A 20,943-nucleotide genomic window follows, 5' to 3' on the forward strand; every position below is an offset into this window, starting at 1 on the left:
GTATCAGATGAGTGGCAGTTTTACAGGGGCTGTAGGCTGTAGTCCCCTTTCTAGATATTTATATCCTGCAGCAGGGTCTCTTTCCTCTCTCTCCCTGGGCATGGGGAAGTGATCCACACATCAAAGCCTGTCTGCAAATGCCAGCCAGGCCAGTCTCACTTTCCCAATATAACCCACTGCTACTTTCCACAGCTATCTGAACAGCCTGTTTGGCCACCCTCTGTCTAAGTGTGTCACAGTTTGACAGCGTAGTGGGAGTGTGTAGGTATGTTTGTGGGCAGAGCTAGTCTCTTTCTAGGCCTGGGCTTGTTAGTCCCGTCGCACTACTATCACCTTCTTCAATTCAAATCGATTCAACAAACTTGAATTGGTCGCCCCGTTATGGGCACCATGATGAGGGAGACCGATCCAGTGGATACAGAGATTGACCTGGGTGACTCTGATTATGAAGACCCTGAGGATCGCAGTGAGGAGCCTGAGCTGCTGTGGAAGGCCGACCTGGGCTACGAGGAGGATGAGCAGGAGACTCTGTCCCCTCTAGTAGACGTCAGTGACACCAAGCCTCTACTGAGTGAGAGAGACCCTCGAGGAATAAATGACTGCCTGAAGGTATTTCACACGAACAAGCCTTACGTGAGCACTAACAGGCCAACCAGTCTGGATTGGTTGCGTTTTATATTGGAATGTGTTGGTTTTTTTGTGTTTCGTGGATTGTCATCTGACATTAGGTACTCTGGAGCCAAACATATTATCTCTTTTAATCCAATTAGTCAACTGTAATTACTAAAACAAGCGTTTTCGTTCGTTTTTAATGCTTGTACTGCCCTCTTGTGGCATGTCGCTAAAAGAAACATATCCGCATTGTGCTTAAAGTGGAAACAGTTTTCTCTCTGTGCACTAGTCTTTTAGAAACACTTTTTTTAAATAACATATCTACAAAATGTCTTCACACAACTTATAGTAGGCATTTGCTTTGAGATCCACCCATGTAAACCTGATTCATTTTTCTGATCAAGAGCGAGTTGTCGAAGGACCATTTGAACTTGCCTCCGAATCGAGGCAAGTGCTGGACTGAGGAGAGTGGCTACAGTTTCTGACAAAGTGCCTATGACTCTGCCTTTAGGTGAACTTTGAGGATGTAATAGCAGAGCCAGTGTCGGTGCGTAGCGGAGACAGAGTGTGGATTTGGAGTAACGCCCTGTTCGAGGTCGCCAAGGTCTGGATCTACAGGATAGTGACCGCCCTATTTGCTGTGCCGGTGTCCCTCATCACTGGTCTGCTCTTTGCCATGCTCAGCTTCCTACACATATGGTACATCTATAATGTGTTCACTGCCCTCTGACTACCGTATATCAACCACATGCCACCAACTCTGACGTTCAGTAACTCAATTACTCAATTTAGTCTTTTTCTATCTAAACCTTTCCAGGTTCTTAAGCCCCTGCATTCGTTACAGCCTCACTGTCACATACTGGCTGCAGAGCCTGTGGGGTGTCATACTGGACATTGGGATTCGTCCATTCCTCACCAGTACAGCAAGGTGCTTCGGCGGAATCCATCTTCGACTGACGCATGAATGACAGAATGGTAGTGAAAGGGAAATTCAGGACTTGGAACATAAATGTTTTCCCAACAGTACCTTACTGTGGAATTTCCTCTGGGGAGACTATCAAAGCTGGACAAAGTATTTTTAAGCTTTTTGGTGGTTCATGGGGTAACAACTGAGATAAATACCAATGACAAAAATGGGAGAAATATTTTTGGCAAGAACCAGGTGATTGTTTGGGTCAGAAGTAGTCACAAGTTAAGTTTAAAATGGGAATTTGTTAAAGGTCATTTATTTAAGATTATTTGATTACCAAGGTACAATGGAAGTGCTCTTTGAATGGGTCTTTCCATTGTGATACTGTCAAATGATTCTCCTATTTGAGGAGCATAGTACCATTGAGATACAGCAGTGGAATTAACTGCTCTCAGTAAAATCAAAGCACACAGTTAAAAAGGCCTCCGCAATTTCTCCATTTCATAACAAAAAAATTTTTATGAGCCCTTTAGCTCTTTGTGGGTTTCACTTTTCCAGTCTATTCGGACAAATGTGTTGTAGATTACAATATTAATATATGCAGCAATATAACTTTTTTATGTTTGATGTTTATGGTGCATGCTCTGTGACGTTATAATTTGGTCTAAACATTATCGATAGCAGTGGTTCCCCACTCTGGTCCTCGAGTACCCCCAACAGCACACATTTTTGTTGTAGCCCTGGACAAGCACACCCAATTCAACTCAATGAGAGCCTGATAATTAGTTGACACGTTTAATCAGCTGTGCTTGGCTGGGGCTACAATGAAAATGTGTACTGTTGGGGGTACTTGAGGACCGTAGTTGGGAACCACTGATCTATAGCTACAGGATGTATGTATTTTTTTCAAGAATGCTTCATAACACCTTTGGATTATCTGATTTTCTGCAGTCCTCCCTGACATTAAACTGGTGTTTGGTTGGCCTTAGTCCTGGGTTCAGTTTTGTCTTGGCCTCTATACAAGAGAATCTGTACCTGCTCTTATACTCCTCATCTCAGTCACAGCAGAGGCCCTAAGCTCAACAATGAATCATGACTTGCTGTTGCTATGCAGTGCAAAGGTTCATCATGGGATGCAGATTTCATTACTTACAGATATCCACAAATTGGGTCGTCCTGTGCCCCAGGACGCGCTCTTACATTTTTAGAAACTACAGTTGTTGTTGCTCTTTACCCAGTCAGCCTGAAAGTCATTGTAAAGTTTTTGAGTGCACTGGTAGCCAATGAAGGTCTGCCCTGTACAGAGCCCATGCACACACCAGAGTTCACGCACACAAGCTCAAGTTAACATCGTAACTTGAGCCTGTTCACAGAGAGGAAGAGATGAAGTAGTTAAGATGGAGACACAAACATCTCATAATTAGTCTCTGTTTCCCAGGATAAAGATTGCATGCTCCCACTAGAGGTGGGCGCAGCAGAGAGAGGGGGACTGACAGAGCAGCAGAGTGGAAGGATTTTCAGTGATGACTGTACTCCAGAGCTTCTTCAGTCAAGAGTTAAACATGAAGAAGGGTAGCAGGGACATGTACTATCTGGACAAGCCTAAATGATCCACACAAGCCCCTAGCCAACCAACAACCCTAAAAATGATTTAAAACAATTTAAACTGCCACTGCAAACAAGTGGAATATTTTAAAAGCAGTTTTTGCAACATGTTTCAGTCAAACTGTACTCGTAACTGCAGTTGTAAAGAAGTTACATTTTATAGTTATTAATGAAGGGATGCATTTGTTTATTCATTGAGTGAGCACTAAGTCCATCAGAAATGTTGGACATTGCGCCCAAGGATGATGAGAGTTAACTGTCATGCTCAGTGACAAAATTACATATTAGTTTTTTTTGCCAGCTTCAAATGAGCAACTTAGTTAATAGGTTAATGTTTAGTTGCTAGGTTGTCTGCCCTCTGAAAGTTCTGCATATGCCCTTCGAACATACTTGTGTATGATGAAATGTAGTATTAACGACTTGATCCTGTTAGTGTGTGCATGTTAGCTTCAAATACGTCCCAATCTGCGATGACAAGGCAATACTTGAGCTCCCCAACTGCTTCGTCGGACCATTTCCACACCATATGTTTGACAGGCTCTGCAGCTTTACGTGGTTAAAATGTAGATTTCTTTTGACATTTCTTTAATTAGAAGTGATCAGATTAACATCTAGCTGTTACCCTATGGACACACTGGTACTTGGGTCAATGTAAATTCCAATCAGAATCACCAGTCATTATTTGTAGGGTGAATGGAACATTTTGCAGTGGGTGAAAATGTTTACCATGTCCGGAGAGCTGTATTTTGTTAGTATAGTGACATCATTGCAACAATCATTGTGACATCATTAAACTTGGGTTGACATAAAAGCAGACAACGGATTGGATTTATTACATGATTCCGGATTCCATTTAACACGTTACAACTGGAGGCTTGTAATGTGAATGCTGTAGTTTAGACACCATTCCATAAAACCAAAGCAGAGGTGAGAGAGAAATAAGTTGTACCTTGATTGTTTGTGAGCAAACATTGACAGTGTCCAGTGTAGTTTATTAGTTAAGGGCATGGTCCTTCTCATTACAGGTTGTAGGTTTAGTTCCCACGGTGGGAGCCTGCATTTATTATACACTCACTACTGTAAGTTGCTCTGGATAAGTGTGTTTGTAAATGTGATTGAATGTGAATGTGAAGATTCTGTGCAAATGAGCACCGGCTTCCTTTCCACTCTGTCTCTATCTTCCAATCCAAAGACACGGCTTGAAATCTGACTAATGGTCGAGCTGAGTTCTTTGACATACACTTCCTCAAATGTAACAATATACAAGTAAAAAACTAAAAAACATAGACAATAAAACATTGGCAACAACAGCATCACAGCAAAAATGTTGCTTGTTCTCATTAAAATTGACAGAACACCTTCCATCTGTATTGTAATTATGCATTGTATTTTACAGTATTGCATTGTCATTTCTTTATTTATTGAAGTGGCTCAGTTCATTATTATGTCAAACCCATTTTTAGATGAAACACTGATAATACTTTAAAAAAATAAAGTGACAATTATTTTTAGCGTTGTACTGCCTTATGTTTTGCACTATTGGAAATTGGAACATGTATAAAAATTGCACAAATAAAATGAAAAACACAAAACTGTAAATCAAGGCCCTTCCAACAGTACTGTGGGTCTGTTCACAATGACAGAGAGTTTTATTGAGATGAACAAGAACAAGAAGTTTTGTTGTTAGCGAGCTAGCTTTTGGAGGGACGTTGTATTCACCGGTGTGTGTACTTCAACGGGCCATTTTTCAACATTGTGTGCACCGCTGGTTATTCTCAACGCTTTTCCATTTGATTTAATATGAAGTTTGACTTGCTGGCTTGATCAGTTACATCGTAACTTAACATGCTCATGGTGTGTGCATTGAATTTGGAATCGCTCACATAGCTTTACAGTAACTTAGTTAAGCAGGCAAGCACAAGCAACCAGCCTGAAAACATCGCACAGTCATTTTCAATCTTTGCAGACATTGATGTGGCTCAGTTACATGTTTTATTAAATCAAACTTCAGTTCATGAAAATGTCTTAAAAGATAACGAACGAAACAAGCAAGATAGCCCACTAACTTGCCCAAAAAAAGTATTTCAATTATTAGGAAACATATTTTCAAAAGTATTTTCTTAAGGGGGTCCTCATGTGGCCTGCAACATCTGAGGGGACACATTGAAAATGTCTCAGCACCAAAAATGCAAGCACGGACCAAAGTTTTGGAATTGTTGATGCATCTAACTATATTGATTTTAATTGAGGACACAGTCAAAAGAATGTGTTCCATCTTCATACACGTACCATTTTAATCATGTTTCTTCTTATTTATGTTAAATATATTCCATTCTTATTATTATTATATATTATTATTATTTATCCTTATTTACCATTTACCATCAGTGTTCAGATTACAGAAGGTCATCACAGGGCAGAGCAGATCATCTTTTGTATATTTCTTACCCTTATTTATAAGACTGAGGACCTGGGAGCATTAGGGTGAAAATGTGACCTCTATACGTTACCATCACTGCATAGGCTCCATATATGATACAGCACTTACTGAAAGTCTACCATTCATTAGATGTTTCCACTTTCCTCTCATGGTAGTACACTACAGTAATGAGTCTGGCGAATCAACAGGGATGTGTGAAATTCAATAGGTCTGCACCCTCTTTTAAAAAATACTTAGAGCCCCTGTGTGAGGTGTGGAACGGAGAATGGAACACACTGCTGTGTGTGTGTGTGTGTGTATGTGTGTATTTGTGTCTGTGTGTGTGGGGGGTGTTGGGTCAAGTTGCTTATAAGCGATACTTGATGAGAATAATGTCTGTATATCCCTGTTTGTGTGTTCATGCTATGGCTACAGTGGCTACAGTTTGACAGGACAACTCTGGGCTGTCAGCAGTGGTAGCTGCCTGTAAAGGCGCTGCTGGCATTCCAGGAATGATATCATAGTGAGAGGAGGTCCAGAAACTTGGGCACTGCCACTCCCTGTCCCGCTCCCCACTCTGTCTCTTTGACCACTAAAGCCACAACAGCCCAACTCCAGCCCTGCACAGACGCTTTTCTCTGACCACTTTACTCTTACTCTTCAAGGAAACGGACTCTGACCATTACCTCTCGACCACCCCCACCCCAATACTAGCATATGACCGTGACCATGGTTGACATCAACAACGGCTATGAACAGAAGTTCCAGGCGGACAGACACCATAAAGAGATTGACCTGATCAACAGAGACCCCAAGCAAGTCAATGAGGATGTGGTGAAGGTAGGTGATCTTTGTGTGCAGGTGACCAACACAATGTGCCCCAGATAGCACAGTATGGGCCTACTGAAGTTCTGTTGAGCCAGTATCATTTACACAGATCGGACTAATTAATCTGGCCTTGTTGGGTCAGTGGCACTCTCAAAGCTTCTGTTTCTCTCATACAGACAGTCCAGAGTTAAGCTGGAAAATCCCTCTGTAATATCTACATATCTTCTGTAATATCTACATATCTTCAGAATTTTGTATTAACAGGTATTTTGCTATGGTGTAGCCTGGTGGATATAGAAATCTGGGAGTGTTTCCTTTGGGTTATAATAATAGGACACTAAAATGTTTCCTGAAATAGCCTGGATCTCTGTAACAGTTTACCAGCTCAGCTACTGTTGTGGCCCTATTTCTGTGAATGCAAACAACAGAGTATGAGATTTATTTGACCAGAACATTCAACTGTCAAGAAGGCTATCATTGGGAAAATTGGACTCATAACAAAATGGGTGGAATTCTTTGATTTGCAATTAAACCTCTAGGCTTTTACGACTCGTAGTTTTTTATAGCAGAAACAGCCTTTATATTCTATAGATGTTTTAGGATCTATTAAAAGTGTCCTGTTTCCTTGTCATTGGCGAGCGAAGCAGGATGCTATTTATTACAATGGCCTCTCTGTCTCCCCCTGCAGGTGGAATTTGAGGATGTGATCGCTGAGCCTGAAGGTACTCATAGTCTGGATGGGGTGTGGAAAGCCAGTTACACAACCTTCACTGTGTCCAAGTACTGGTGCTACCGCATCTTGTCAGCCATTCTGGGCATCCCTGTGGCTCTGCTGTGGGGCTTCCTTTTTGCCTGCCTCTCCTTCTGCCACATCTGGGCAGTGGTACCCTGCATTAAGTCCTGCATAATCGAGTCCCAGTGTCTGAGCCGTATCTACTCCCTGATTATCCACACTTTCTGTGACCCACTGTTTGAATCCCTAGGGAAAATATTCACCAGTGTCAGGGTGGTGCTACAGAAGGAGGTGTAGAGTTTAGCAGTATGAGAATGGGTCAAGATGCTGTCCACTTTGCTGTAGGCTTCATCACTTCTACACTGGTTGCTGTCAAACACCGTGGGTCTGACCCCTTTTCTCGTTTTCCACACAGAGTTTCTGATAATAGATTTGCGTGTGCAGGCAGAAGAAAAAATGTCAGTCCTCAAACATGCCATGGGTGAACATGGGGAACAATACATTATTATCCATGCTTAATTCATGGGACGGTGTACATTAGCCCAGGGCATCTAGCTATGCTACCGAAGAGCCACAGTCCTGGTGGTTTTCACTCCAACCCTAATTTAGCACACCTGAATAATTAGACCGTTAATAACTGAATGAGGCTGCATATACATGGGGTTGGAATGAAAACAACCAGGACAGTAGCTGGAGACCCCAGCTTCAGCCTGCATTAAAAACAAGTTTGATCAAATATTATTATGTTCTCTTTTATGTTTTTTCACATGTTGACGCTATAATAAATAACTGTTTATCATTTCAGTTAGCTGTGATGTTTCTCTTTAGTGCTTGTGACTTAGAAGATATGAAGAATTCTCTGTATTTTTAGGAAAGCTGAGAGCAGACAGATCTATCTACACAGACATGCATGAGTGGTTAATGTTATAAAGTGACCTCTGTGATTATTGAGATGTTGAAGCATCTTTTATTTCAAATCAAACAATTTCTTTGAGAGTAAATTATATATTTTCTGATGTTTTATACCATGGTGTTTGTATACATACTACTGATTTCACAATTTAAAAATGGCAACAATACATAAGTTCTGATCAACTGTAGGCTACTGACAGCAGCTGCATTCTATTAACAGCAGCTAGCCTACAATGTCCCTCTGGATGGAGTTAAAAAGCAGTGATGTGTTTATATATAGCCCATGGGGCTGTGAGAATGTAAACTACTATGGTTTGAATTCAAACTTCAGCTGACTACTGTACCTAAACATTTTCGGTATACATAACAGTATATACATTTGTAATTTGGACAGGGGCTTACAGGCACAAAGGAAGCTCAGCACTATGAGTTTATATTACCCAGTCATTTTTTGTTTGGATGCAGGAACTCCCCTGCTAGTCAATACATTGTTTATTCCATTGGTCTCTTTCTTGCTTATATTTAACATTTAACAGATGAATAAGTTATACGCTAAAAGGTCAATAAAGTTAGGTTTCCAGATCAGGATGAACTAGCCTGACCTATGGCGCCACAGCTGGGGCCGGGCAATTATCAGACCAGGGTTACTCAGCCCAGAAAATAATGGTTGTGTGTCCTCAACAGGGCTTTCTCTACTTTTTTGCTTTCTGTACTGTCTCTGGCTTCGATACACGTGGCAGAAATGCTTTGATTCAGTGCAGCTGGAAATAATTGTTATTCCGCTCTATCCTAAGGCACCAGGAAATTGCTTATATTTTATTTTATTTTCTATGTATTTATTTACATTGTTACATTAGTGTTAGTTTTTCATGTCCGATGTGTTGAGTGTGCCACATGTCATTATAGCCCAGAATTCTACTTGGCCTATGAGAACCATGAGGACTGGAATGTCAGATTTGGCTTTGAAGCTCCATCGAAATATGTGCTGGTGTGAAATGGAAATGTGTTTTGCATATCCTAAATCCCCCTCTGTCCCAGCGGACTACAAAATGTTGGCCATTATCCATTAAAATGTAGACAAATCTATTCAAACATTGTTCCAGGACCCATACAAGTGTTTAATCTATCCAGGATTTACAGCTCTATTTTATTAACATTTACATTTGTCATTAAGCAGACAGTCTTATCCATGACAAGTTAAGGTCAGTAAAGTATCATAGTTATAGAAGTGAGTATAGTAGCTATAGAAGTGAGTATAGTAGTTATAGAAGTGAGTATAGTAGTTGTAGAAGTTAGTATAGTAGTTATAGAAGTGAGTAGAGTAGTTATAGAAGTGAGTATAGTAGTTATAGAAGTGAGTATAATAGTTATAGAAGTGAGTATAATAGTTATAGAAGTGAGTATAGTAGTTAAAGAAGTGAGTATAGTAGTTATAATATATTTCCTGTTGTTAAACAGGTAGGTCAATACCAGTCAAAAACAAATATATGAAGGCACATCTTTTAAATGAGAAGGGGTCATTATCCCCCAGGTGCAGTGGAAGTGGACTGTGAGGGACGTACTCTGCCTGGTTTCAGGCTGATTCTCTTGGAGTTCTGGGTCTATGCTGGGCAAAGTGGATCAAACTTTCCTGCCTGGTTGGCTCTGTGGTGAGTTCCATTGCAAATCTAACAATTTATTCTGCATTACCATATTTTTGCAATATATTTTTTATTACGGTCCAGTAAACTGGTTTTGGGTGCTGTGACAGAATGTGTATATGAAGATGACGCATGAACATTGTCATTTTAGGTATTAATGAATCCCGGCCTTTCTATACCACAAACTGACAGTTATGTGCTTAGAAAGTTATTTTGATTTACCTAAACTGAATAACTCTACATGATCTGTCTTTTTGGTAAAATCACTCATAAGCCTCTAGTTGCATAGATAACTTGCCATTAAGTAAAGAAATTATAATCAAAACAAAAAAAAGGACTTACCCCAAAAGTATTTATTTTGCACATATTGGTACAAGAAACACCAAACAATGAATTTGAGTTCATGGACAAAATCAGGTAATCTTTATAGTTGGTAGTATGAGACCTACAAATAAAGGAATTCATTTAAAACATTTGAAAATCCTACAAACCATTTTCCTTTTTGGCCACTTGGAGGACCTATAAGGTAAATTTTCCATCAGCATGATGTTCACTGCTCCCTATAGGGAGTTACAATCTGTTACTTAGACATTGAGAGTGGCTTGAGTAATCCATTGATTGTTTTGGAAAGGGGAGAACACAGCCATTTGTAAAAACTTGAGATTGTATAAACATAAAAAAAGAAAACATCAATTTAGATCTTATAAGTAGAAACTTTTTTAACTTTAAAACTTGCAGGAGTTTTTTCAGTTTGCAGAACCTGTGTTAAACTCTTAATTTTATAAAGGTACTGTCAAAAGCTTAGTATCTATGCATACAAAATAACAAATATATCACATAAATCATTTTTTCCCCACAAACATTAGTGATACAACTATTCTACTTACAATCAATGAAATAGTCAATGAAGGAATGATAATCTACTACCTGAATATATTGTGAACAGTGTATTGTATAAATCGGAAAAGAGTATTAGAAGACACATTCTGTATATTACACAAAAAAACTGTGTGTTGATTTAATCACCCACATAATGATTACAAAGAAAGTTACTATCAACAGCAGTGGTCCTGCTGTTCATAGTAAAGGTGAGTAAAGGTGAGAGGTATTATATGAATATTTGTGGTTTGAAAAAAAAATGATATTTTGAAATTTGAATGAACATACACTAAATGAACATACACTAAAATCATTTATTTATTATATTTTATTTTATTCCTTCATTTTATTTCATAAATACGACAAAAAAACTGTATGTTAGCTAATATACATAAGGGATTAGAATATGCGAAATTTGGAAATATTGGCAATTAAAAAAATAGAATAGAATGTTGTTGCATTTTGTTATACAATTGCTATGTTTTCAATATACAGTTTTGGTGACCGAAGTAATTGCAATTTGAATATTGGGCTCCAACAAAGACCAAACCAATTTTTTACTATGGCATTTGTTAAAAAATGCTACTTAATATATACAGGAAGGTTTACAGAAATCAGGGAGCGTGGTTCTCTTTGGCTCCTGAGGCAATACCAGTAAGAGAACCTCTGATCTATACTGGTGGAACACATCCTATGCACTTATATTACAAAGCTAATGTGACCAAATGTACCCATTTTCACTATATAATGCAGTACTTCTACCACAACCCTTTAGCTAGTTATTTGAGACCCACAATTACAGTGCCATTTTTAGCCTTAGGCAAATAACAACAAAGTTTCTTTGATATCCCCTCAGTTGAAGTTCTAGGCATCATGCCTTATTTCTATTCATGTTTCCTATTTTGTTATGGGGGACTGAAAGGTCACCTTGGTTTCTACATAGTCCTAACAAATATGCAGCCATAAAGCTGTGTTGAAAATAATTGTATGGTAATAGTTTAATAAAAAAAATCCAATGTTATGTTTTTGCTGATGAAGAGGGAATTAAGAAGTTTGCTCCTGAAGGAGGTTGCTCCTATAGGCCATGAAAAATCCATGAAGGCAAAATATAAATTGTCTAAGTTATCGTAAAGCCTTATTGTCAGTTGTGCTTCCTGGAAAACCAAAATGAAACATTCAGTTAATGTTCAGTGGAAAACAGGCATTTATGTGGAATTTCTGTTAAGTGCTGGAGGGGTCTGGTTGACTCCACTACTATTCTTAACTTGAAGAAAGTGTCTGTCAGGGGTAGAAATCACATTCACAAAACCTACTGCAGATCCTTCAGTCAAGGTCTCATTTTGTCTTACAGTATCCATAATCCCAATGCTGCATCCCTGACCCCTCCTACTGTGTTCAGAAAGGGTTTACACCCTTAGTGTTCGCAGCTCAAATTTGACCCGTGTTTGAGTTAATTAACAAGCACTGGAAAAAACACTACTCATCATCCAATTAAATGTTTTATCTGGTAAGTAACTTATTACTCATCCATAACCATAATGTATTCATATACTGACTTTGATATTTTATGTACCTTAGACCACATTTAACTTACAATATATATATATTTTTTTTTTTAGTTTAAAATAAGCAAAATGTATCTATTTTATTGCTTATGATGAACAAAACAGGAAAATATATTATAAGACCATGAGAGGCTGATGATGAACAAAATAATACCCAAAATAACTTGTTTGTATTTTCTTACTCTAAAACATTTGCAATTATTGTTACATTTGTTGTGTTATGGGTTACAATTGACAGCATATATATTTCTACGAGTAAAGGAGAAAAGTCAATTTAATTTCCAAAAACAACACATTACTTTAAATCACAACCACACAAAAAGTGTCATTTCAGGAAAGGTGTGTGTGTGTGTGTGTGTGTGTGTGTGTATTTATGTAAGTATGTGTTCGTGTTAATATGCGTGATGGGCAGCATGTGAATGTTTGGGTGTGTGCCTTGCAAATGTATTTTTGACATTTGTGGCAAATGGTGCTGGTCTTGGTGTCCATGTGAGGGCAGCACTGGCATGTCTACCTCTTGTTTCCAGTAGGCACAGTTGGATGAATGGGTACGGTTACATCCTTGCCTTGAAGCTGCATCATCACATTGGCAGAGACAGGGGTTCAGGGTGGACATCACTATTGTACAAAATGAGGGCTCATCAGAGACCTTCCCAGTTCCTCCAGAAAGAGCCTCCTTTTGTATGGCTTTGCAGAGTTCCACCCAAAAAGTATTTCAGTCCACACTACCAATGCTACCAACGCTACCAATACCAATGCATTGTAACCCAAAACATCCAAGATGTTGTAAAAAATGACCAATGACCACCTTGTTGTCATCCGTTTGCAAGTGTAGGTGCCAGTGACCTTGACCAAGAGGTCCATTCCTTTGTTTTTTTTGTAATCCAGGATTACCCCTGTACAGTGTACTCATCAGCATCACATTTTTGTTCTTCATGGGACAGTATGACAACTGTGATATCTTCAGTAAATGCAAACTTGAAGGAGAGCACAAGAAAGCCTATATACTGCTATACAGCTGGGGAACAGGAGATGTATGTGTGTATATATATACAGTATATACAGTGAGTACACCCCTCACATTTTTGTAAATATTTGATTATATCTTTTCATGTCACAACACTGACGAAATGACACTTTGCTACAATATAAAGTAGTGAGTGTACAGCTTGTATAACAGTGTACATGGAGGGGTGTACTCATCTTTGTGAGATACTGTACATATATGTGTGTGTGTGTGTGTGTGTGTGTGCATGTGAGTAAAAGAGAGAGTGGGTATGTGTGCGCGGGATCATATTTGATGTGTGCCACTCCACAATATAATTCAAGTCAATAGGCTTTCTTGACATCATAATTTAAATATTATTACACAATATTATTATACTATTGTTATAGGATTTTATTACTATTATTTTTGGTTTGTTGTCATATTTGTTATTCATGATGATTTGGCAACATTTACTATGGATTTATCTGCATAAACAACCTATATTTACTACTGGACCCATAACACCACGGGTGTAACTTTTCTTTTATAGGCATTTAAATAAAAGGAAAATTATCTTTGTTTGTTATCTCATTTTATGGTTTTAAGTAGGCTTTTATTGAGGATGTAATAAAGCCTTGTTTTGATCATAAAAATGTAAAGGTATGTTTCACACACCTATACTTGAAAAAGGGTCCGTTTTGACCTGAACACAATAGGAGGTTGAATGAAGGTCGTTCATGATGCAGTAGTTCAAACTCTACATAATGATTGTCTTAAAGGTGTCGGGTGTTCCACCGCTTTTTCTCCTTTTGTTCCTAATCGCAGGAGGGTACCTGGCCCAAAGCAATCCTTACATTAAGAAGATATGTTAGGTTTAGAGAAGAGGTGGGCAAATTGTTTGGTTCAAGGCCACATCAGAATTTTTTTAATAAATGGAAATATAATTTTTAACATATAATTAGAAGAAAATCCCAAACCAACCAAGGTCAAAATGTTATCGGCTCGTGCCCTCCCCTGATTTAGAGGGTCCTCAACCCCTCTTCGTGGTTTTCATGTTCTGGATGTCTGCATGATGCTCCTCTGACAAGAATCGCCCTCCCCCCATCGCTAAGCCTTGTTTGCATGGTGCAAGTTCTGATTCTTTTTGAGAGGGGAGTCCATGACCAGACTCTAAACCTCACATACCTTGGGTGTTTTGGGGTAAGAGAGCACCTCACACCATGGTCCTCATGTGCTGGAGGTTTGAGTGATGCTTCTCTGACTACTTTGGTTCTTGATGACGTAGGTGGAGGTTGAGATGCTCCTGCAGCACTGCTGGTGATCACAACCTCCACAATGCGAGGCCTTCAGGTATTCTGACGAGCAGCAGACGAAGCACCTCACCAGGTCATGGAACAGATGACCAGCAAAGAACATATAGATCCATGGGTTACAGCAACTGTTCAGACTGGCCAGCAGCATGGCAATAATGAATGCCAGATCTTGGACAGAAAAAGAGAATGAGTGAGAGAGAGAGAGAGAGAGAGTGTGTATGAGAAGAAAGGAGACATTAAAATCAAATGACAGGATTTCAAAAACAGTTATATACACAGCGACACTTCACCACACAAGTGTAGTAACTACCCTACACAACAGACGGGTGGGGCCACAGTGTCACGGGACCCCCCTGTCTCAGCCCCAAGGTCTTATGCTGCTATATTATTGTGCTGGGGGAGTAGGGTCACTTCTCTATCTCCACTATAATTCCTTGTAGATCTAAGGAATGAATTTTCTAAATGTTCCCTGTCTCCTGCCCTGTTTTAAACTTAGGAGGACATGAGCTCTTTACCCACACCTCCAGGCTTGAAAGACTTGTTGCTGTCCCTGTCCAAAGTCCTTATGGTTGTGTTGCAGATCCAGACGATACCTGACCATTTCATGGTTTTGGGAGTCCATGGTGTCTTTGCCTTGACCTTTATAGCCATTAGATAAATCCCTGCTGGCGATCTGACATTTCACTAAATTAGTTTAACGTGAACAGAATGAACATAGGGCTAGGAAGCAACCTCACCCATATCTCTTTAAATCTCTCTCTCTCACTCTCTTGCTCCTTCCAAAGAGGAACAGGAATAACTTTTCCAGTACTGTATGTGAGTGTGCTGAAGCGTGTGCGGTGCTCTACCCACTGCATCTCTGAGTAATTTATGATACAAATGAGACACGGGGACAGCCTCAATCTATCACTCTCCACGGTCTCTTCATCCTTCTACTGACTGTTGCATATATAATACACTGAACTCCAGAAATGTCTTTGTTTAGGGTCTATAATCTAGCACTTAGAATTTTTATTGATACAAATACTATGGTTTTGAAGTGCTGATTTAGGCTTCCCATTAAACATTTGGAGTCTTGTGTTGAAGGGCCATATATGTTTCATTAAAAAGTCACACAAACGAGATACTAAGTCATTTAAACAAGATACTAAGTCGTTCAAACAAGATATATAGTCGTCTAAACTAAAATTTACTGCCTTGGGCTTCACGGCTTCTGTACAGAATAGTAAAGTTTTGAACAAAGTATTTAGGACAGATAAGATGAAGCTGTACCAGAGCAATAGAAAGAGAATGGGGAGAAAAAAGGAGGAAAATAAGGAAATGCCTAAGATCCTAAATTACCACCTCATCTGTGAAACATGGTGGGAGTAGTGTCATGACTTTGGCATGCATGGCTGCAACTAGAACTGGTTCACTTTATTGATGATGTGATTCTCACAGCAGTAGCAGGATTGATTCTGACCTGTTCAGAAACACCTTGTCTGTTCAGATACAATTAAAAACTTCATTTAGTGGTACTTACTGCAGGACAATGATCCAAGGAAACAATCAAATACAAGCAGTGAAGATGTCTATGGATTGCAGACCAACAGATGTGCAACAAAACACTGAACATAACTATTTCATTGTATACAAACATTTTACCTGGCCAAATGCTTTCGTTAAGATGTGGGGACTATGTACAAAATAAGGTGACATTTCCAAATAGTTTATTTGAAAAGCACAAACAAACAAATAAGCATGCACAGGCAAAGCGCCACCTGAGACCTATTTTTTCAAACTTATTTCTGTTGCTTGACAATTTTTTGTCACCCAAATGCGTGTCTTTATAAGACCCTTTAAATCAAATGTAGGTTTGGTTGTCGAAGTGATTCCTCTTTTAGTTTCCTTTCTGTTTGTGGGACAATAGTTTGGGGAATTAGGGAACATATTAAAGACCTTTAGGTTCTGTATTGCTGTATAGTCTTAGGAGGACACAGCCACTCACTGTGTTTTCTCACTATCCAGAGAATAAATCAAATGCCAAACAACAGTCATATATCTTCCATCTTCCACATTAGTGGCCTTGACAGGCATTTAGCACTACACTGACAAACAGGCTCACATTGTCGGCAGATGTGGGTAAATCAAAGATGAAAGAAAGATTCACCACTGTGTTTTACTGACTTGCTTAAATACTTATCAATGCCAGGTAGCTGACATTTAGCTGCAACTAAATCTTCTAGCAAGACATTAAAAACACATAAAATAATGATCTGGAATTATTCTGTGTGGGTGAATGGGCCAAATATTCCACTTAATGTGTTCTCCAGTTAGTAATGTTTTTAAAGGTCCAGTGTCCTTATGCCCAAAAGGGTAAGTTGGTGGAGTATTATAAAACTGGGCCCCATCATTTTAAAAGTCCAGTGTTCTTATTCCCAGAAGGGTATGTTGGTGGAGTATTATAAAACTGGGCCCCATCATTTTAAAGGTCCAGTGTTCTTATCCCCAGAAGGTTATGTTGGTGGAGTATTATAAAACTGGGCCCCATCATTTTAAAGGTCCAGTGTTCTTATCCCCAGAAGGTTATGTTGGTGGAGTATTATAAAACTGGGCCCCATCATTTTAAAGGTCCAGTGTTCTTATCCCCAGAAGGGTATGTTGGTGGAGTATTATAAAACTGGGCCCCATCATTTTAAAGGTCCAGTGTTCTTATCCCCAGAAGGGTATGCTGTCGGAGTATTGTAAAACAGGGCCCCATCATTTTAAAGGTCCAGTGTTCTTATCGGTAGAAGGGTATGTTGTCGGAGTATTGTAAAACAGGGCCCCATAACTTTAAAGGTCCAGTGTTCTTATCGGTAGAAGGGTATGTTGGTGGAGTATTGTAAAACAGGGCCCCATCATTTTTAACACAGTGAGTGCAGATCCAACTTCTCTGTGATGTTTTTTCTTATTCATACTACACACAGTACATTTCCACATTGCTGCTTCTCACTTTGTTTTCAATATACTTGTCCTTCCTCCATGGACCCTTTAGCAATAATCTGCTCTAATTGTCTGGTGTGGTCTAGGACTCTACACACATTTGTTAGTAAGAAAACTGCAATTATAAGCATTACACAACAAATTGTCATTACAAACAATTGCTACTTTGGCCCAACGAATGGACAGACCGAAATAAAACCATCCATTGTCAAACTCATGAGGCTGGGTAAGGGCTGCACAGAGGAAACACTATGATGAATTCCAGCCATGTGCTGTGAATCCAATTGTCCTGTACTTCCATAATTAGCCTACAAAAATATATACAGGGTCCTCCAAAAAAGACTATGATAAAGTGACATTGCTGTTTATCATCTTAATCTTGGCATTTGAGTCTTGGCACCAGTTTCCTGGACAAAAAATTTATTTCAATGGCGAATCTCTATTAAGCTGGAATTCAGTCCAGGGCTGGGCCTGATCTGCTTCTGCAAAACTGGCCCCTTGAGTTTGGCATGTGTTTCAAAGTGAAAATTACTCATTTCTAGGGGTGCCAACTTCATATATGTTAACTTCTATGTACTTTAGTACTATGATTGTAGGGCAACATTGGTTTCAAGTTGTGAAAAAACTTAAATATGTTGATTGCATATTGCAAGATTCAACCCCAACACATTCATATTTGGAAGAGGCACCTTTTGTTGCAAAATGTATTTTTTTTGTTGCAAAATGTTATGTTAAAATGTTTTTTATGGGATTCTTATCAGGACTTGTTGATCTGTTCTGTGTTGAGTTGTCTATGTTGATTTTGCCTTGTGCATGGGAGCATTAAATGGTCCTGTTAACTGATCCCCAGCTTCAGTTTTTTAGGAGAGGAATGAGGTTCACTTGCAGTATTTCACTACAGTTTGTTTTGCTACTGTACAGTATGTCCATTCTTCCTTCAATTTTAACATGATATATTGGTCCCTGCTGATGAGAAGAATCCCAACAGCATGTTGCTTCCACAACTAATCTTCACTGTAGGGATGGTGTGAGTTAAAACTTGGGCAATGTTGGGATTGTGGTACGCATAGAGCTTTGAGTTTCATCTGACCTCAAAACAGAGGTAAATGTGACCGCATTACGGCAATTGAATTTCTTTGTATAAACTGTGAGCTCCCACAGCGCAAGAGTTGAATACTTATGAAGCAATATACTGTATTTCAGATTTTTCCCAACATAAAACAAATGTCAATGTATTATTTGTAATTCAGTGATAGGAGAGAATTGGTCAGGAGTTTCAATCATGATGCAAGGCATTGCATTTGAGTACACCTGGCATTGTGTTTCTTTGTTCTAAAACATTTTAATATAATTTTTGAATAATTACATATAAACATTAATAGAAAAAAAGATATGAAGAATTTCTTTGTGCTGCCTGAAAGGTCAATCAAAGCTTGTGAGATGGCTAAATGAAAAGTCTTTAAGAAATCAGTAGAACCTGAACAAGTTAAAGAAAATAATTCAGACCCAAAATGCTGGACTTCTTATATGCTGATAATAAAAATCTCCAGATATATAGAGGATGTCAATACACTGTCAATACAGAGTATATAGGATAAAGATGTGCAGAACACATGCGCAAAACTTATCTTTGTTTTTCTTTTTTACCAAGGGTGCCATTACATTTGCGGCTGACTTTGCATGTGGGTATTCGAGCATGGTCAAAAGCAGTTTGAATTATCTCTGCTCTTTCTGTAGCAGATGAATATTATAACTGAAACAATATTTGACCCGTTTGACACCAACAGGAAAAAAAGAGAGGATAAGACCTTATGGCTGATTTCTTGTGTCTGGCTATTTTTTATTTTATTAAATGATGCTTCATCTGGCAGGGTTTACTCGGAGGAGGTGGTTGTTTCGCCTTCTAGTGTGTGTTCTCGATGTATGGAAGACAACAATAGAGGTAGTTCATGCAGTATCAGCATTGCTTTAACACATAATTTGCCAACTTAACAAGCTGTGTAATAAGCTTCTCCTAATATCCCAATCCATGTGTAAACAAGTGTATAATTAATGTGTAAAGCTGTTTACCTTCTCTGGGCGCAGCAGGGTCCCATGCTGACCACATTTGTACGAAGAAAAAAGGAGTCCAGCAAACAATATAAGCTAGGACTATGACAAAAGTCATTTTGACAGTTTGGACCTGTGCTTTAGATATGAGCCTCACACTGCTCACCCGAGAGAAGACTGTTCCCTTGGACATCCGCCGTGTCAGAGAAATACACTGATCCCGTCTTGTTTTCATTTTAACATTTTGCCATATTTTCAAGCTTATCAGGCCATAGCAAACACTTAGGATAGCCACTGGGATAATGTAGACGGTGAGACTTATCCATGTAATGTACGCCTTCGCGCCCCAGGGTTGGACAAAGTCTCCCCAACAGTCATGTACTCCGTTGCCCACCTCCCTCAAGGAAAATATATACACTTGAGGGATACTGAAGATCAGACTAAGCATCCAAGAGGCAATCACATAAAGATGGTCCTTTCTCCTGTGCAGAGAGCGGAGTGGCTGACATATTGCCAGGCATCTGTCTATGGACATCAGAACAAGCATGTAAGTGGACGCAAACATGCCGACAACCTGCAGGTACTTCACCAGCCTGCACAGTAAGTCTGAACCGTAGAAGCGGAATGTAATGTCCCAAATGAGCTGCGGAAGGACCTGAAAGATTGCCACAACCAGGTCTGCAATGCTGAGGTGTTTCATAAAGTAGTACATCCGGGAGTGGCTGCGTTTGCTTGTGTGGATAGTTATGAGGACACAAATGTTACCGGCCAGCGCAAGCAGCAGGACTAGGACGAGAATGGTCACCTCCACTTTGGCCACATCCTCGTTCCGTTTCAGGGGGTTCACACTGGTCTGGTTGTCAGTACTGGTCTTGTTTCCACTATGACCAGAATTAAATGAATTGTTCATCATCACCCACAAATCCTGGTCTTGTAGAATGTCCTCCATCATTCATGCATAAACTCGCCACTAAGGCAGAAGATTGCAATAAACACCGCTTCTTACCCAGTACCTGACATAATTGAGGTGACTCATTTGTTTACAATTTCCGTTTTTCACAAAGTAAGATTTGCTGTTTTTGTTTTGTTGCTGACATGTTTATCTCTTGCATGGTAGGCCTACCAAAGCCAAAGTAAATTCCAATAGTAAGTAGGTGTCCCAATTAGATGTAGTCTCTGGGAGATAAATTCTAGGAAAACCAAAGTAAAAAAATGTTTTACAAGACAATGTTTTAAAAAAGATCTAACATAAATTAATACAGATCAATAAAAAATGTAGATAGGCCAATGTGCAATTTTCAATCAATAAATTTCATATTAACAGGCTTCTAATGGAAGACTAAATATTATATTCTGAATAATAGCAGTAATTATAATTCCAATCTAATCACGTTTGAAAAAAGAACATCAGTGTCATAAAATTCATTTACATACCATAAGAAAATATTTCTGAAGGGGTTTCTGCAATCCGTCTCGCTCTGTATCCGAGCAGCGTTTGTGAGCTCTAATGCAGTGCTTCAAGTACA

General features: G+C 39.1%; 3 protein-coding genes across 4 annotated transcripts; 2 read left to right on the forward strand and 1 right to left on the reverse strand.

The window, feature by feature from the left end:
* Positions 1 to 131: 131 nt before the first annotated feature.
* LOC105026476 (caveolin-2) lies at positions 132 to 2,294 on the forward strand. The gene is made up of 3 exons (XM_010897957.3): positions 132 to 609; positions 1,124 to 1,311; positions 1,430 to 2,294. Exons 1-3 carry the CDS (start codon positions 382 to 384, stop codon positions 1,578 to 1,580), a joined length of 567 nt encoding a protein of 188 aa, XP_010896259.1. The 5' UTR covers positions 132 to 381; the 3' UTR covers positions 1,581 to 2,294.
* A 3,769-nt stretch (positions 2,295 to 6,063) lies between these two features.
* LOC105026474 (caveolin-3) lies at positions 6,064 to 8,123 on the forward strand. Its single transcript, XM_010897956.3, has 2 exons — positions 6,064 to 6,386; positions 7,063 to 8,123. Exons 1-2 carry the CDS (start codon positions 6,264 to 6,266, stop codon positions 7,402 to 7,404), a joined length of 465 nt encoding a protein of 154 aa, XP_010896258.2. The 5' UTR covers positions 6,064 to 6,263; the 3' UTR covers positions 7,405 to 8,123.
* A 4,139-nt stretch (positions 8,124 to 12,262) lies between these two features.
* On the reverse strand, positions 12,263 to 20,911 carry LOC105026473 (isotocin receptor). Of its 2 annotated transcripts, XM_020055232.3 has the most exons (4): positions 20,852 to 20,911; positions 19,439 to 20,607; positions 14,277 to 14,572; positions 12,263 to 12,721 (listed from the first exon to the last, which is right to left on the reverse strand). In XM_020055232.3, the coding sequence occupies exons 2-3, from the start codon at positions 20,367 to 20,369 to the stop codon at positions 14,319 to 14,321; spliced, it is 1,185 nt and encodes a 394-aa protein (XP_019910791.1). In that variant the 5' UTR covers positions 20,370 to 20,607; positions 20,852 to 20,911; the 3' UTR covers positions 12,263 to 12,721; positions 14,277 to 14,318. The 2 variants fall into 2 exon arrangements, with proteins under 2 accessions (XP_019910791.1, XP_010896257.1); XM_010897955.2 differs by lacking the exon at positions 12,263 to 12,721 and having other exon boundaries at positions 13,331 to 14,572.
* Positions 20,912 to 20,943: the final 32 nt, after the last annotated feature.

This window comes from Esox lucius, chromosome 17 (genome assembly GCF_011004845.1).
Source record: "Esox lucius isolate fEsoLuc1 chromosome 17, fEsoLuc1.pri, whole genome shotgun sequence".
Classification (NCBI taxonomy): Eukaryota; Metazoa; Chordata; class Actinopteri; order Esociformes; family Esocidae; genus Esox; species Esox lucius.

Coding starts and splice junctions, on each gene's coding strand:
- LOC105026476 (XM_010897957.3), top strand. CDS start 382: ATGGGCACCATGATGAGGGAGACCGATCCAGTGGATACAGAGATTGAC. Junction 610..1,123: donor GAATAAATGACTGCCTGAAG/GTATTTCACACG, acceptor CTCTGCCTTTAG/GTGAACTTTGAGGATGTAAT. Junction 1,312..1,429: donor CTCAGCTTCCTACACATATG/GTACATCTATAA, acceptor AAACCTTTCCAG/GTTCTTAAGCCCCTGCATTC.
- LOC105026473 (XM_020055232.3), bottom strand. CDS start 20,369: ATGATGGAGGACATTCTACAAGACCAGGATTTGTGGGTGATGATGAAC. Junction 14,573..19,438: donor CCCTGCTGCGCCCAGAGAAG/GTAAACAGCTTT, acceptor TTTCTGTCCAAG/ATCTGGCATTCATTATTGCC.
- LOC105026474 (XM_010897956.3), top strand. CDS start 6,264: ATGACCGTGACCATGGTTGACATCAACAACGGCTATGAACAGAAGTTC. Junction 6,387..7,062: donor TCAATGAGGATGTGGTGAAG/GTAGGTGATCTT, acceptor CTCCCCCTGCAG/GTGGAATTTGAGGATGTGAT.